Below are 14112 nucleotides of genomic sequence, written 5' to 3'. Positions count from 1 at the left end.
TACAGTAAGATATCTTTCTCTTTATGTTCTAACAACAATTACATACATAAATAATCCTGAAAAGCTCTTGCCTCCATTTAACCAGGATAATTCCACCACATCTCTTACATTCTCCTTTCGCATAATCTGAAATAGTCCTCATATAACTTACTCCAGTTACTGCAGACAAGGTTGGAGCATCATGTTTGAAAGAGACAGGCCACCAGATAACAAGGGTTAATTAATAATTTTACGAAGGTGCCTTTAGGAAAGAATGACCAAAGTATGATGGCAATTTACATTAAGTTTAAAAGTGATGTAGTTCAATAAGAATCTAGAAATTAATATCTAAACCAAGGATGCTACAAAACTATGAGGGACAAACTGGCTATGATGAATTGGAAAACTAAATTAAAACACATTACAGTAGACAGGCAATGGCTAACATATAAAGAAATAATGCATAAATTACAACAAAAACACATTCCTATAATGTATTTAAAACCTACAAAGAAAGCGTTCCAACCGTTACTAACAAAATAACTGAAGGATTATTAGGACAAAGGAAAGAAGCCAACAAAATTTCCAAAATAAATGGAATGTTCAAAGATCCAGAGCATTTTAGGATTCTGCAAGGGAGGGCCAAGAAAATGATTCAGAAAGGCTAAATGGTATATGAGAATAAGTTTGCAGTATACGTTTTTGAAAAAAACTGACTCGAAAAGCCTTTATAGGTGTTTGAAAAGGAAAAGATTAGCAGAATTGAATGTAGATCCATTACAAACAGAGTCAGGACAATTTATAATGAGTGTTAAGAACATAGCAGAGTAACTAAACAAATGCAATGTTTCTGTCTTCACAAAGGAAACTACTAAAAGCCTAAAACCATTGGGGAATCTAGAGATTAGTGTAAACAAGGAATTGCAAGGTATTAAGATTATTAAAAATACTAGGGAAATTAATCAGACTTAACGTGAATGAGTCCCCTGGACCTTAAGATCGACAGGCCTGAATCTTGGAAGATGTGACTGCAATATTTGATATGTTGGTGGTCATCTTTCAAAGTGCTGTAGAAATGAGAATGGTCCCTCAGATTTGAAGTTAGGAAATGCAACTTGACCATTTAAAAAAGAAGGCAGTACTGGAAAATTACATATCTATTAGCCTAATACTAGTCATAGGAAGGATGCTAGAATCTCTAGTAAAGAATGTGTTAACAGGACTGTTAGAAAGGAATGGACCTAAAATGGCAAACCTAGATTTAGAGTCTTAGAGTCATAGAAATGTACAGCATGGAAAGAGATCCTTCGATCCAACCTGTCCATGCCGACCAGATATCCCAACCCTGCCAGCACCTGGCCCATATCCCTCCAATCCCTTCCTATTCAAAGACCCATCCTAATGCTTTTTAAATGTTGCAGTTGTACCAGCTCCACCACTTTGTCTGGCAGCTCATTCCATGCACGTACCACCCTCTGTGTGAAAATGTTGCCCCTTAGATCTCTTTTATATCTTTCCCCTCTCGCCTTAAACCCATGCCGTCCACGTCTGGACTCCCCCACCCCAGGGAAAAGACTTTGTCTATTTATCTTATCCATGCCCTTCATGATTTAATAAACCTCTATAAGGTCACCCACAGCCTTCAACGCTCCAGGGAAAACAACCACAGCCTGTTCAGCCTCTCCCTGTAGCTCAAATCTTTCAACCCTGGCATCATCCCACTCAAATCCTCCAACCCTGGCAACATCCTTGTAAATCTTTTCTGAACCCTTTCAAGTTTTACAATATCTTTCCAATAGGAAGGAGACCATAATTGCACGCAATATTCCAACAGTGTCAATGTCCTGTACAGCCGCAACATGACCTCCCAACTCCTGTACTCAGTACTCTGACCAATAAAGGAAAGCATATCAAACGTTTTCTTCACTATCCTATCTATCAGTGACTCCACTTCCAAGGAGCTGTGAACCTGCACTCCAAGGTCTCTTTGTTCAGCAACACTCCCTAGGACCTTACCATTAAGTGTATAAATCCTGTTAAGATTTGCTTTCACAAAGTGCAGCACCTTGCATTTATCTGAATTAAACTCCATCTGCCACTTGTCAGCCCATTGGCCCATCCAGTCAAGATCCTGTTGTAATCTGTCCGCTACACCTCCAATTTTGGTGTCATCTGCAAACTTACTAACTGTACCTCTTATGCTTGCATCCAAATTATATATGTAAATGACAACAACTAGTGGACCCAGCACCAATCCTTGTGGCACTCCACTGGTCACAGGCCTCCAGTCTGAAAAACAACCCTCCACCACCACCCTCTGTCTTCTACCTTTGAGACAGTTCTGTATCCAAATGGTTAGTTCTCCCTATTTTCTGTGAGATCTAACTTTGCTTACCAGTCTCCCATTGGGAACCTTAATTTTCCCAGACGTACTCCGATGTCCAGCGATAGATGAATTCAAACAGCAAAGGCAGTGTCAGTTTCTTTCTCTCTCTCTCTCCTGCATTGACCTCACCATGTGCTTCCTTTGTCTGTTCTTCTCTCTTATGAAAGAAAAATCATGTTTGACAAACCTATTGAAGTTCTTTGAGGATGTAACTAACAATATAGATATGCTGAAATTGGTGGATGTGATTAGATGAGATTACTTAGATTAGATTACTTACAGTGTGGAAATAGGCCCTTCGGCCCAACAAGTCCACACCGACCCACCGAAGCGCAGCCCACCTATACCCCTACATTTACACCTTACCTAACACTACGGGCAATTTAGCATGGCCAATTCACCTGACCTGCACATCTTTGGACTGTGGGAGGAAACCGGAGCAAACCCACGCTGACACGGGGAGAACGTACAAACTCCACACAGTCAGTCGCCTGAGGCGGGATGTATTTAGATTTTCAGAAGACTTTTGATAATGTTCCCTACAGGAGGTATGTAAACAAAATCCAAGCACTTGGGATTGGGGAAATATATTGGCATTGAATGAGAACTGGTTAATTGACATAAAATGGAATAGGAATAAATGGATCATTTTCAGGTTGGCAGATTGTAACTTGTGAGGTACTGCAAGGATCGTTGCTTGGCCTCCAACCAGTCACAATCTAAATTAATCTGAGTGTAATATTTGCACATTCGTAGATAACACAAAACTAGATCGGAATGGGAGTTGTGAGGAGGATGCAAAAATGTTTCAAGGGGAATTGGAGGTGTTCAGTGAGTGGGAAAAAGATTTGGTAGAGGGAATACAATACGGAGCAATGTGAGGTATCCACTTTTGGGAAAACTGAAAGACGGAATATCTCATAAGTGATGATAGGCCGGGAAGTGTTAAATTTAAAAGGATTTTGGTTGTCCTCATTCATGAGTCACTGAAGGCTTACATGCAAGTACAGCGATCAATGAAGGAGGCAAAATTGCATGTTACTTTCTATTGCAAGAAGATTTCAGTACAGTTGAAAAGGTATCTCACTAAGGCTTCAATTTTAATAAGACCACATCTGGAGTAGTATGTGCAGTTTTGGTTTCCTTACCTACATAACGATATACTTGCCAAAGAGGGAATTCAATAAAAGATCACCAAACTAAATGCTGAGATGGAGGGATTGTCATATGAGGAAAGATTAAATCAACTGGACCTACATTCTCAGGAATTTTGAAAAATAAGCAGTGACCTCATTAATACATTTAGCCAGAAGGCGATTTTGTACTGATGTTGTCACCAGACTAATAATCCAGAAGCTCAGGTAATGCTCTGGGTACCTGTATTGAATCCCACCATGGTAAATGGTGGATTTGGAATTCAAAAAGTCTGGAATAAAAAAATTCAGATGATGCCTATGGAACCCTTGTCTATTATTGCAGAATTACATCTGATTGACTCATGTAATTTAAAGAAGGAATTTTGCTGTCTTTATCTGACCTGGTCTACACGTGGCCCACTGCAATGTGGTTAACTGCTCTCTGAAATGACCTAGCAAGGCACTCAGTTGTATCAAAACCGCTAAGAAGTCTCGAAGAAATGAAACAAGATGGACCATCTGACAGCAACCTAGACACTGGAAACGACAACAGTAAATTCAGCTGTGTTGATGCTGCAAATCCTCCTTACTATCGTCAGGGGGCTAGTGCCAAAGTTGGAAGAACTATGACAGAACAAGCAACAGCATCATATAATCATACTCATGGAATCATACCTTATGGAATCATTGTCCCTGGCAACATCATCACTATCCTTGTATACGCCCTAATCCGCTGGGATCCAGCAGAGATGGTGGCACAGTGGTATGCAGTTGAAATGGATTTGCTCTGGAAGCCCTCAACATTGACTCTGGACCCCATGATGTTTTATGGCATGAGCTCAAACATAGACAAGGAAATCTCTAATCGTGCATTACACCCCTCTGCAGCTGATCAGTCCATAATCCTCCATGTTTAATAGCTCTTGGAGGAAGCAAGGACTCAGAATGCACTCTGGGTGGTACTTCAAAGTCCATCACCAAGAGTGGTTTGGCAGTAGAATTACAGATTGAGTTGGTCAAATCCTAAAGGTCATACCTACTAAATCAGCTGTGTGGTGGGCTTGTGAGGGAACCAACAAGATGGAAAGAAAATACTTGACCTTAGTTTCACCAATCTGCCAGCTGCAGATGCATCTTTCCATGATAGTACCAGTAAGAGTAACCACCACACAGTCCTTATCAAGATGAAGACTGTCTTTACTTTGAGGATACCCTCCATTACATTGTGTGGCTCTATCACTGTGGTAAATGGGTTAGATTTCAAACCGATTTAGCACCTAAGATGTGCCCATGAGTGGCTGTGGGCCATAAGCAGCAGCAGAATTATATTCAAATATATTCTGAAACCCCATGATCCAGCGCATCCCTTACTTTGCCATTGCTATCAATGATGTTCTGTTAGTGAAGAGTCAGGAGAGTATGCCCAGTGCAGCACAGGGCAATCTAAAAAGGAGGTGTCAACCTTGTGAAGCTACAAAACAGCTACTTGTGTGCCATGCAACATAAGCAGCAAGTGACAGACAATGTTAAGTGATTCCACAGCCAATAGATTAGACATATGCACTGCAGCCCTGCCTCATCCATTCATGAATGGTGATAAACAATTTAACAATTCACCAAAGGAGGAGGCTGCACAAATATCCCCATCCTCAATAATGGTGGAGTCCAGCACATCAGTGCGAAAGACAAGCCTCTAGCATTCGCAACAACTCCCAATCAGAAATGTTGACGAGATAAACCATTTCAGCTTCCTTCAGAGATCCCCATCATTACAAATGCCAACTTCAGTCAATTTGATTCACTTCATGTGCTATCAAGAAATGGCTTAAGACACCAGACATGGCAACAATTATGGGCCCTGAAAATATTCTGACAATGATACTGAAGACTCATGCTCCAGAACTACCTGACCCCTAAACCAGCTATTCCAATTCAGCCATAACATTGGCATCTATCCAGCAATGTGGAAAATTCTTCAGCTATAAACTGTACACAAAAAGGAGAAAAGATACAACCTAGCTAATTACTACCCCAGTAGACAACTCTCAATCAGGAAAGTGACAAATGGAATTATCAACAGTGCTATCAAGCAGCTCCTACTCAGCAATAACCCTCTATATGATGTTCAATTTGGGTTTCTCCAGAGCCACTTGGCTTCTGACCTCATTACAGCCTTGCTTCAAACATGGTCAATAGAACTGAACTCCAGAGTTGAAGTAAAGTGTCTTTGGTGTCAAGATTGTATCAAGTATTGCATCAGTGATCAAATTAGAGTTAACAGAAATCGGGAGAACACTCTCCACTGGTTGAAGTCATACTTGGAACAGGTATGTCATCTCAACTCCAGGACATCACCACAAGAAGTTCTCAGGATAATTTTCTCAGCTCAGCCAATTTCAACTGCTTCATCAATGGTTTTCCTTTCATCTTAAGGTCAGAAGTGGAGATGTTCACTGATGATTGTACAACATTTAGTAGTGTTCGTAGTTCCTCAGATACTGAAGCGTATGTATGTCCAAATGCAGCAAAGCCTGGACAACATCCAGGTATGTGCTGAAAATTGAAGAGTAACATTTGTGCCTCACAAGTTTGAGTTATGACCATCTAACCATTGCTCCTTGACATTCAATAGAACTGCCATTGCTGAATCTTCCACTATCAACATTCTAGGGGTTATAACTAACCAGAAACTAAATTGAATCGATCATCTATATGCATTGGCCACAAAAACCAGTCAAAGATTAGGAATCCATCAGTGAATAATTCACCTCCTGACTCCTTAAAGCCTATCTTCTATTTTCATGGCATGTTAGGATGTGATGGAATACTCCCCATTGCCTGCTTTAGTACAGGTTCAATAGCACTCAAGAAGCTTCACACTATGCAGGAAAAAACAGCAAACTTAATTGGTAACAGATCCATAAACATTCAAATTTTCCATCACCGACACTCAGTAGCAGCAGTGTGTACCATTTACCACACACTCCCACACTCACACATGCACCCTCTCATAGACTTAGACTCCTTTATACTCACACACACATGCATGTACACTCTCTCTGTCACTGACACAATCAGAAACCATGCCCTCCTCCCCTCTCTCTCTCACACACACACACAAACCCACATACACACATAGATGTATACATTTGTGGGGTGAATTTGCACTTGCAGAGTTGCATTGTGCTTTGCTCAAAAACGGCATGAATCCATGTGGGATTCTGCTAATTCATTAGATTAGAATCAGTCTCAATATTATGGCACAGACAGCTGTATACAGGGGGTCTAAGACCTTCAACACATTATCTGGGCTGCCACCAATTGTTAAAGTTCACCTGAGAATGTAACTTTTTAAAAAGGTTTTGTGATTTACATATAAAAGAAGTGAAACTAACATGGTCATTCTAACAGATGAGAGACTTAACAAACAGTCAAGGTATTTTTCAAGTGTAATTTCAGTTACATCACACTGTAAGCGTTTGCTATAATTTCTCTGTCTTACAATTGTGAACTCCACAACTACTTGATGAAGGAGCAACACTCCACAGCTAGTGCTTCCATTAAATCTGTTGGACTGTAACCTGGTGTTGCGTGATTTTTAACTCTGTACACCCCAGTCCAGCACCAGCATCTCTAAATCATTTACCATATTCACTGCAAAAGTTCACCAAGGCTTCTTACAAACCTTCACCTACCATCTGGCTGATCAAGAACAGCAAAAGCTTAGGAAAACCACCACCCTCCAGTTCCTCTCCAAGCAATATATATAAAAATACATCATCTTTCTGTCAGAGTCACTGGGTCAAAACTCCCTCCCTAATAGCGTTAAGGGTGTTTGTACACTATGTGAACTGCAGCAGTTCAAGAAGGCACCTCATCACCTTCTTAAGGGCAGAAATGGGCAATAAGTGATGGCCCAGCCAGAAAATTCACAACCTCGAATACATTTTTAAAATTTAAAAATTCTTTCAAGGCTTAACAGGGTAAATGCAGGAAGGATGTTTCCCATGACTGAGGTATCTCGAACCAGGGAACTCAATCTCTGAACAAAGGGAAACAGTTTTAGGATTGAGATGAAGAGGAATCTCTTCATTCAGAGGATGGTCAATCTTTGGAGTTCGCTGCCCGAGAGTGGCTGTGGAGGGTCAGCCATGAGAATGTTCAAGAATGTGATTGATCAATCTTGGCATAACTTCAAGGGATATGCAGGAAAATTGTGTTATATGGATCAGCCATTCTCTCACTGAATGACAGAGGATGCTCTAAGGGCTGAATAGCCTATTCCTGTTCCTATTTTCTTAGGTTTTGTTGTGATGTAGTTGCAATTTGAAGCAGAGTCCTCCTAAAGACCATATTGGAAGCAGTATATCCACCTTCACAAAACTAAAAACTGAATCTCTAATGGAATTAGAGAGCTTCTAGTCCATGACAACCATCATGCATGCTTCTGTTTCCTAAGGCTTTCAGGATTAGGGACTATTAGACTGGCTATCCTGGAAGCCAATTCCAGACACCATTAGATTGGTAAGGTTTCAAGTTATTCTGATTCATTCAGGAAAGCAGCACTTGCCAATCTTCCAGCTGCCACCACCTTCCCCTCTCTTATCTCTGGTAAGACAAAATAAAAATTAGGAGATGCTTGAAATCTGAAACAAAAACACAAGTTCTGGAGAAACTCAGCAGATCTCATACTATCAGTGGAAGGAGAAACAAATTTAATGTTTTGAATCCAATATAACTCATCTTCAGAACTGACGAGAGTTGGACAAGCAATGGGTTTTTACACTATTGAGAAAAAGGAGTAATAGAAGGGAAGGCTAGGAAAAGATTAGATGGTGTGGGAGATGAGAGGTCAAATTATTGTAGAGACTTGTGTTGCAGTGTGGCACTCTTCTTCTGGTTGTCAGGCAATTTGAATGGGATCATAATCTGTGAAATTAGGTATTAGATCTTGTAACTCATAAAATACCCAATGACATGAAGAAACCAAGGAGAACTGAATTTTGAAGTGCCAATATGTTGGAGCACCTTTAATCCTATCACTTATTGACATGCATGATCCTTTGTGCATTGTTATATAAAATCTGAGCATCCCATGAGTTGTTTCTGTTGAGAAATTTGAGGATCATTTCTCTTCGAGCTTGCAAAGCAATCTGGATGCAACCTGATTATACCTGGATCTTAAGAGAACTATAACCAGAACACTGGGTGGCTCTTCCTTTCTCCCACCTCGCCATGGAGAAAATGGTGTATATTTCCCAGATCTCATTTGAAGTATGTAAATCACATGACAAAAGCATATCCATATTGCTTCCTAGTTAATTTTATATGAATTTCCCTATGACAGTCTGAATGTACACTATGTGTATTAAACTATATTGATTGTAGTCATCATCTTCATAGTCACATAGAGCGGTTCAGAAAAAATGCTTTCTCTTTTAACTTTCATACTTTTTATGACATATCACCCTCATGACCATTTTAATGAAATTTATTCTGCCTCTCTGCAACTCATCAGTAAGGTTACTTGACTTATGTTACCTGCGTAGTCAGTGACAAATAATATCAAATGAGGCCCTTGTTCCTTAAACGTTGTCTGATGCTCATTTGTTCCATGCTGCTCTACTCCTACTCTATGATAGACAACAATAAAATCCAAAAGGAATGACATACCTGATCCTAAGAAGCTTCCACTGTGGTTGGTGCAGTGTATGATGACCATGGCACACAAGCTCTCTGATGTTGCAATTAAAGAAGCAGTCTGAAACAAGCCCAGGACTGTGCAGAATGATAAAAAAAAACTACCACAAAACTAATTCCCAGTTGCAGAAATTGCTATTAAGACTTTCTATTCTTTTCAGGCTCACAAATTCCTCACTTCCAATTTTCTCTGATTCTGGCAACAGCTGCTGTTTTAATTCACATTCTAACTTGCCCCTAGTGCATTGCATGTGTAAAAGCAGAAGACTTATGATAGATGTAAATGAGCTCACTCGGGACTTCATGGGCAGATTGTGGGAAGGGCCAGAAATCACAAGATAATTTAGGGAGATAGATTTTGGGGCAGGAAATAGCATTAATAGCTGCCAAAAAGTTATCATACATTAAAATTACATCAAGAACAGTGTGGAATTTCCAGGTCACATTTGATTAAAAGGTGGTCAACAAAACAAAGGGAAGAATGTTTAGAAATTCTGCATGAAAATCAAAATTCTGCATCTTTAACTTTCAGTAACATGTCACGGCAAATTTAAAAATACGAACATTGAAGTGCAAAATCTTGGCCATTAATATTCCATTTCAACAGTGAAGTAAAAAAAGGAGCAACTGGATCTGGCAGTTCTCTCAGTTTTAGCCAATCTTATTTTTTGTTTTGTGTCTACTTCCGTATAATGTCATGATACAATTTTTCCAAATCTAAGGTAAACATTATTGTACTACTGTGGTGGTGTTCATTTTCATTACAGGGTTTATTGTGGCTGGTTAAAGAGTGAAGCATTTTACTGAAAGCAGTTTAATATTGTAAACATCTTGATTAGAAGATGCCAATGTGGAAAGAATTGTTCTGGCTCATATATGCAGCAACATCATAATGAAATTAATTTTCAGTACATCAGCATGTTAATCCTCAGTATAATTACCAGGTCATTCTATAACACTGTTCTTATGTTAGTGATCATGACTGTTACTGACCCTGCAAGTCCAGTGATCGTGGTTGTCCTTGTATCATATGAGAAATCTAAGCATTGTCCTATCTGCTGATCCAGACTAAAAAGATAGGTTATAACCTGTCATTCCCTGGGAGTGTTGCCATATACCGCTAAAATAAATGATAGTTTATTTTTCTTTGCCAAGCAGGGAATCCTGATTACCTTGGCATACCTTTTCCCATGGCAAAGCATGAAAATGTAATACTGTATGTTGTGATTTGTAGACTTCTGAAGAATGTTCCTGATTAAGAGTTAGACAGTTGTTCAAGTTTGCTTGTGATACACTTGTGGTAATTTTCCAAAATACACTGGACTCTGGCACAGTTCCAGCAAATTGGAAAACAGCAAATGTGATACCACTGTTTAAAAAAGGAGGTAGACGAAAGTTGGGGAATTATAGACCGGTTAGCGTAACTTCTGTAGTGGGGAAAATGCTTGAGTCTGTTTATCAAGGAAGAAATAACAAGACATCAAGTTAGAAATTGTCCCATTAGGCAGAAGCAGCATGGGTTGGTGAAGGGCAGGGTATGCTTAACTAATCTTCTGGAATTCTATGAAGACATTAGGAGCACAATGGACAACAAGGACCCAGTAACTATGGTGTACCTAGATTTCCAAAAGGCATTCAACAAAGTGCCACAAAAAAAAGGCTGCAGCATAAGATAAAGATGCAATGCATTACAGGCAATGTATTAGCATGGCTAGAGGGTTGGTCAACTAACAGGAAGCAAAGAATGGGGATAAATGAATGCTTTTCTGATTGGCAATCAGTAACTAGTGGTGTGCCTCAGGGATCAGCATTGGGACTGCAATTGTTCGCAATTTATATAGATGATTTGAAGTTGGGGACCACATGCAGTGTGTCAAAGTTTGTGGATGACACTAAGATGAGTGGTAGAGCAAAGTGTGCAGAGGACTGTGAAACTTTGCAAAGAAACATAGATAGTGTAAGTGAGTGGGCAAAGGTCTAGCAGCTGGAGTACAATGTTAATAAATGTAAAGTCATACATTTTGACAGGAATAACAATAAAAAGAGCTATTACTTGAATGGTAAAAAAATTGCAGCATGCTGCTGTACAGAGGGACCTGGGTGTCCTTGTGCATGAATCACAGAAGGTTGGTCTGCAGGTACAACAGGAAATTAAGAAGGCAAATGGAATTTTGTCCTTTATTGAGAAAGGGATTGAATTTAAAAGCAGGGAGCCTATGTTGCAGCTCTATAGGGCACTGGTGAGGCAACGCCTTGAGTCCTACATGCAGTTTTAGTCTCTAACCTGGGAAAGGATGTACTGGCACGAGATGGGATGCAGGAGGGGTTCACTAGGTTGATTCCAGAGTTGAGGGGGTTGGCTTTTGAGGAGAGACTGAATAGACTTGGATTATATTCATTAGAATTCAGAAGAATGAGGGGGAAATTTATAGAAACATATAAAATTATGACAGGAATAGATAGGATAGAAGTGGAGAGGATGTTTCCACTGGTAGGTGAAACTAGTACAAGAGGGCATGGCCTCAAAATTAGGGGAAGCAGATTTAGGACTGAATTGCGAAGGAACTTCTCCACCCAGAAGAATCTATGGAATTCCCTGCCCAGTGAAGTAGTTGAGGCTTCCTCAGTAAATGTTTTTAAAGCTATGATAGATAATTCTCGAACAGTAAGCAAATTAAGGATTATGATGAGAGGGCAGGTAAGTGGAGTTGAGGCCACGTAAACAGCATGATTTTATTGAATGGTGGAGCAAGCTTGAAGGCCCCGATGGCCTACTCCTGCTTCTTGTTCTTATGCTTTTGTGTTCAAAGAGGGTCTGCTGGTTCAACAATCATTGCACAGAGAAGATTCCACCAACAGTGTCTGCCAAAGCATTGTGTTTCCACAGGTGTTTGAGCACATGTGTGGACAGAACTGTAAGGATTATTACTTATACATCCTGACCTGTCTGGCAGGTATGTCTTTTTCTAGTTTGAAGTGTCCAAATGGCCATTGTTAATGGAACTCGCATTAGCAATTTCTGTCCAAGGTTAAAATTGGTAATGCCTTAAATATGTCCATGTATTGTAAGTAACCAAAAAATAAATTGTATTTGAAATGTTTATTGGCAATCCTGTCTTGTGAGGGTGATTTGGAATTGTGTGTTTTTTATGGCAATGATCATGTTATCATCCTAACCATATGATTCTAATAAATGAGCTTGATTATGTTTGTACATGATTCTTTACAGGTGTCAGGGGATATCTAGCTCGCAAACAATATAAAACCATGAAAGGAAGTAATATTTCGGCCACAAGACAAGAGATTCAGAGCACAGAGTGTAAATCCAGCAACAATTGTAAACAAATAAGGTCAGTTATTTGTGATATCATTAAGTATGTTAAAGATGACACAAACCATACTGCTGCTATGTTTAATGCACTGCTTTCAGGAAAGTGTGTTTCACACAAAGTTTGTCACCATTAAATACGAAGCTCCAAACACTCAAGTTGTTTTATTGCCAGAAATAACTCTGTTTTCAACTGATATTGCCAACTAAGCTTTTTTGCAATATGTTTTACTCATGCCTAATACAGAAGTGAGATTTCATATGAACTACCTATCTACCTTATGCATGAAGTATGTTAATTAGTATTCCACAATAGTATTCAATTTATCATAATGTATGAAAAATGGTAAGAGATGCCACGCTGCACTTGTGAAGATGGTAAATCTCAGGCACATTCAGTGACATCGGTGGTGATTAACAAAAGCTATTTATGCAAAAAGTAAAATTCTATTTGCAAGTTTAAGAATTGAAGAATTTAAACTTTTAACAGTGTGTATAAAGCTAGGTGGTTTAACAATTCTTCCTGTATCTTGATTCTCATCTCCATGTTCATAATTCCTTTTACTTTGTAAGCCTACGTTTCCCCTCTCCCAAATCCTCCCCCCTCTAATTAGTTCAAAGCCCTTTCTGTCGCCCTAGATGTTGGATTCGCCAAGACACAGATCTCAACGCATCTCAAGTGAAGCCCATCCCACTAGCTCCTATTCCTTCTTCCTCAGTGAACTGAAACCCATTCCATACACACCAATCTTAAGCATTTAACTCCTTGGCTTCATTTACCCTATGCTAGTTTACACATGTCTCAGGTGATAATCCATAGATTATTACCTTGCAAGTTCTGCTTTTCAATTTAGCTCCTAGCTGTTCAAATTCTTTCAGAAGAATCTCCTTTCTAGTCATATCTATGTCATTAGAACCAATGTGGTTGACTACAACTGGATCACTTCCCTCCCACTCCAAACTCTTCTCCAGCCCAGATGAAATATCCTGAATCCTGGCACTGAGCAGGCAATAGAGCCTCAGAGACCAGTGTCTATCTCCCTAATTATACTGTCCTATTTTACCACCACGTTTTATATTTCCCTACCCCGTACTTGACTGGTACCCTAGACCATAATGCTATGGTTAATTTGCTCATACTCCTGCAATTACCACTTCCTTTGAAGAATTTCATAACTGTTGGTCAATTGAGCTGAGGATTTTCAAATGCAGCCCCTTGGGTTCACATATCTGCCTCACCTGCAGTCACACCTAGTTATCCTTGACCACAGACCAAATTTGAATTATGCAGTCTGAGGGATGTAACCACCTCCAGAACAAAGGTAACTTTCACTTCCTTGCTTTAGTATAATATCTGCAGCTTGGGTTCAAGCTCCACTTGGAACTGAAGTTCCTTGAGCTGCTAACGGATCCATTTGATCTGAACCAACTTGGTGTCCAGCAGCTTCCACACGCTGCAGCAGCAATACATCACCTGTCCTCCCACCAGAATCATATTTGCTTTAATTTAATAATAATTGCCCAAGATTCCCTGCTCTTTATACTTGGCTGTACATTTTTTTATTCAATAAACCACCAGCATT

At 39.7% G+C, this 14112-nt stretch overlaps 1 protein-coding gene across 1 annotated transcript in view; it reads left to right on the top strand.

The window, feature by feature from the left end:
- The window catches only part of myo3b (myosin IIIB), a 568489-nt gene that overhangs the window by 426982 nt on the left and 127395 nt on the right, over positions 1-14112 (top strand). Inside the window, exon 30 of the mRNA XM_060827913.1 lies at positions 12431-12551. Coding sequence (XP_060683896.1) covers positions 12431-12551 — 121 coding nt within the window. The remainder of the gene's footprint in view (positions 1-12430; positions 12552-14112) is intronic.

This window comes from Hemiscyllium ocellatum, chromosome 7, assembly GCF_020745735.1.
Source record: "Hemiscyllium ocellatum isolate sHemOce1 chromosome 7, sHemOce1.pat.X.cur, whole genome shotgun sequence".
NCBI lineage: Eukaryota > Metazoa > Chordata > Chondrichthyes > Orectolobiformes > Hemiscylliidae > Hemiscyllium > Hemiscyllium ocellatum.
This window is presented reverse-complemented; position numbering and strand designations above follow the sequence as displayed.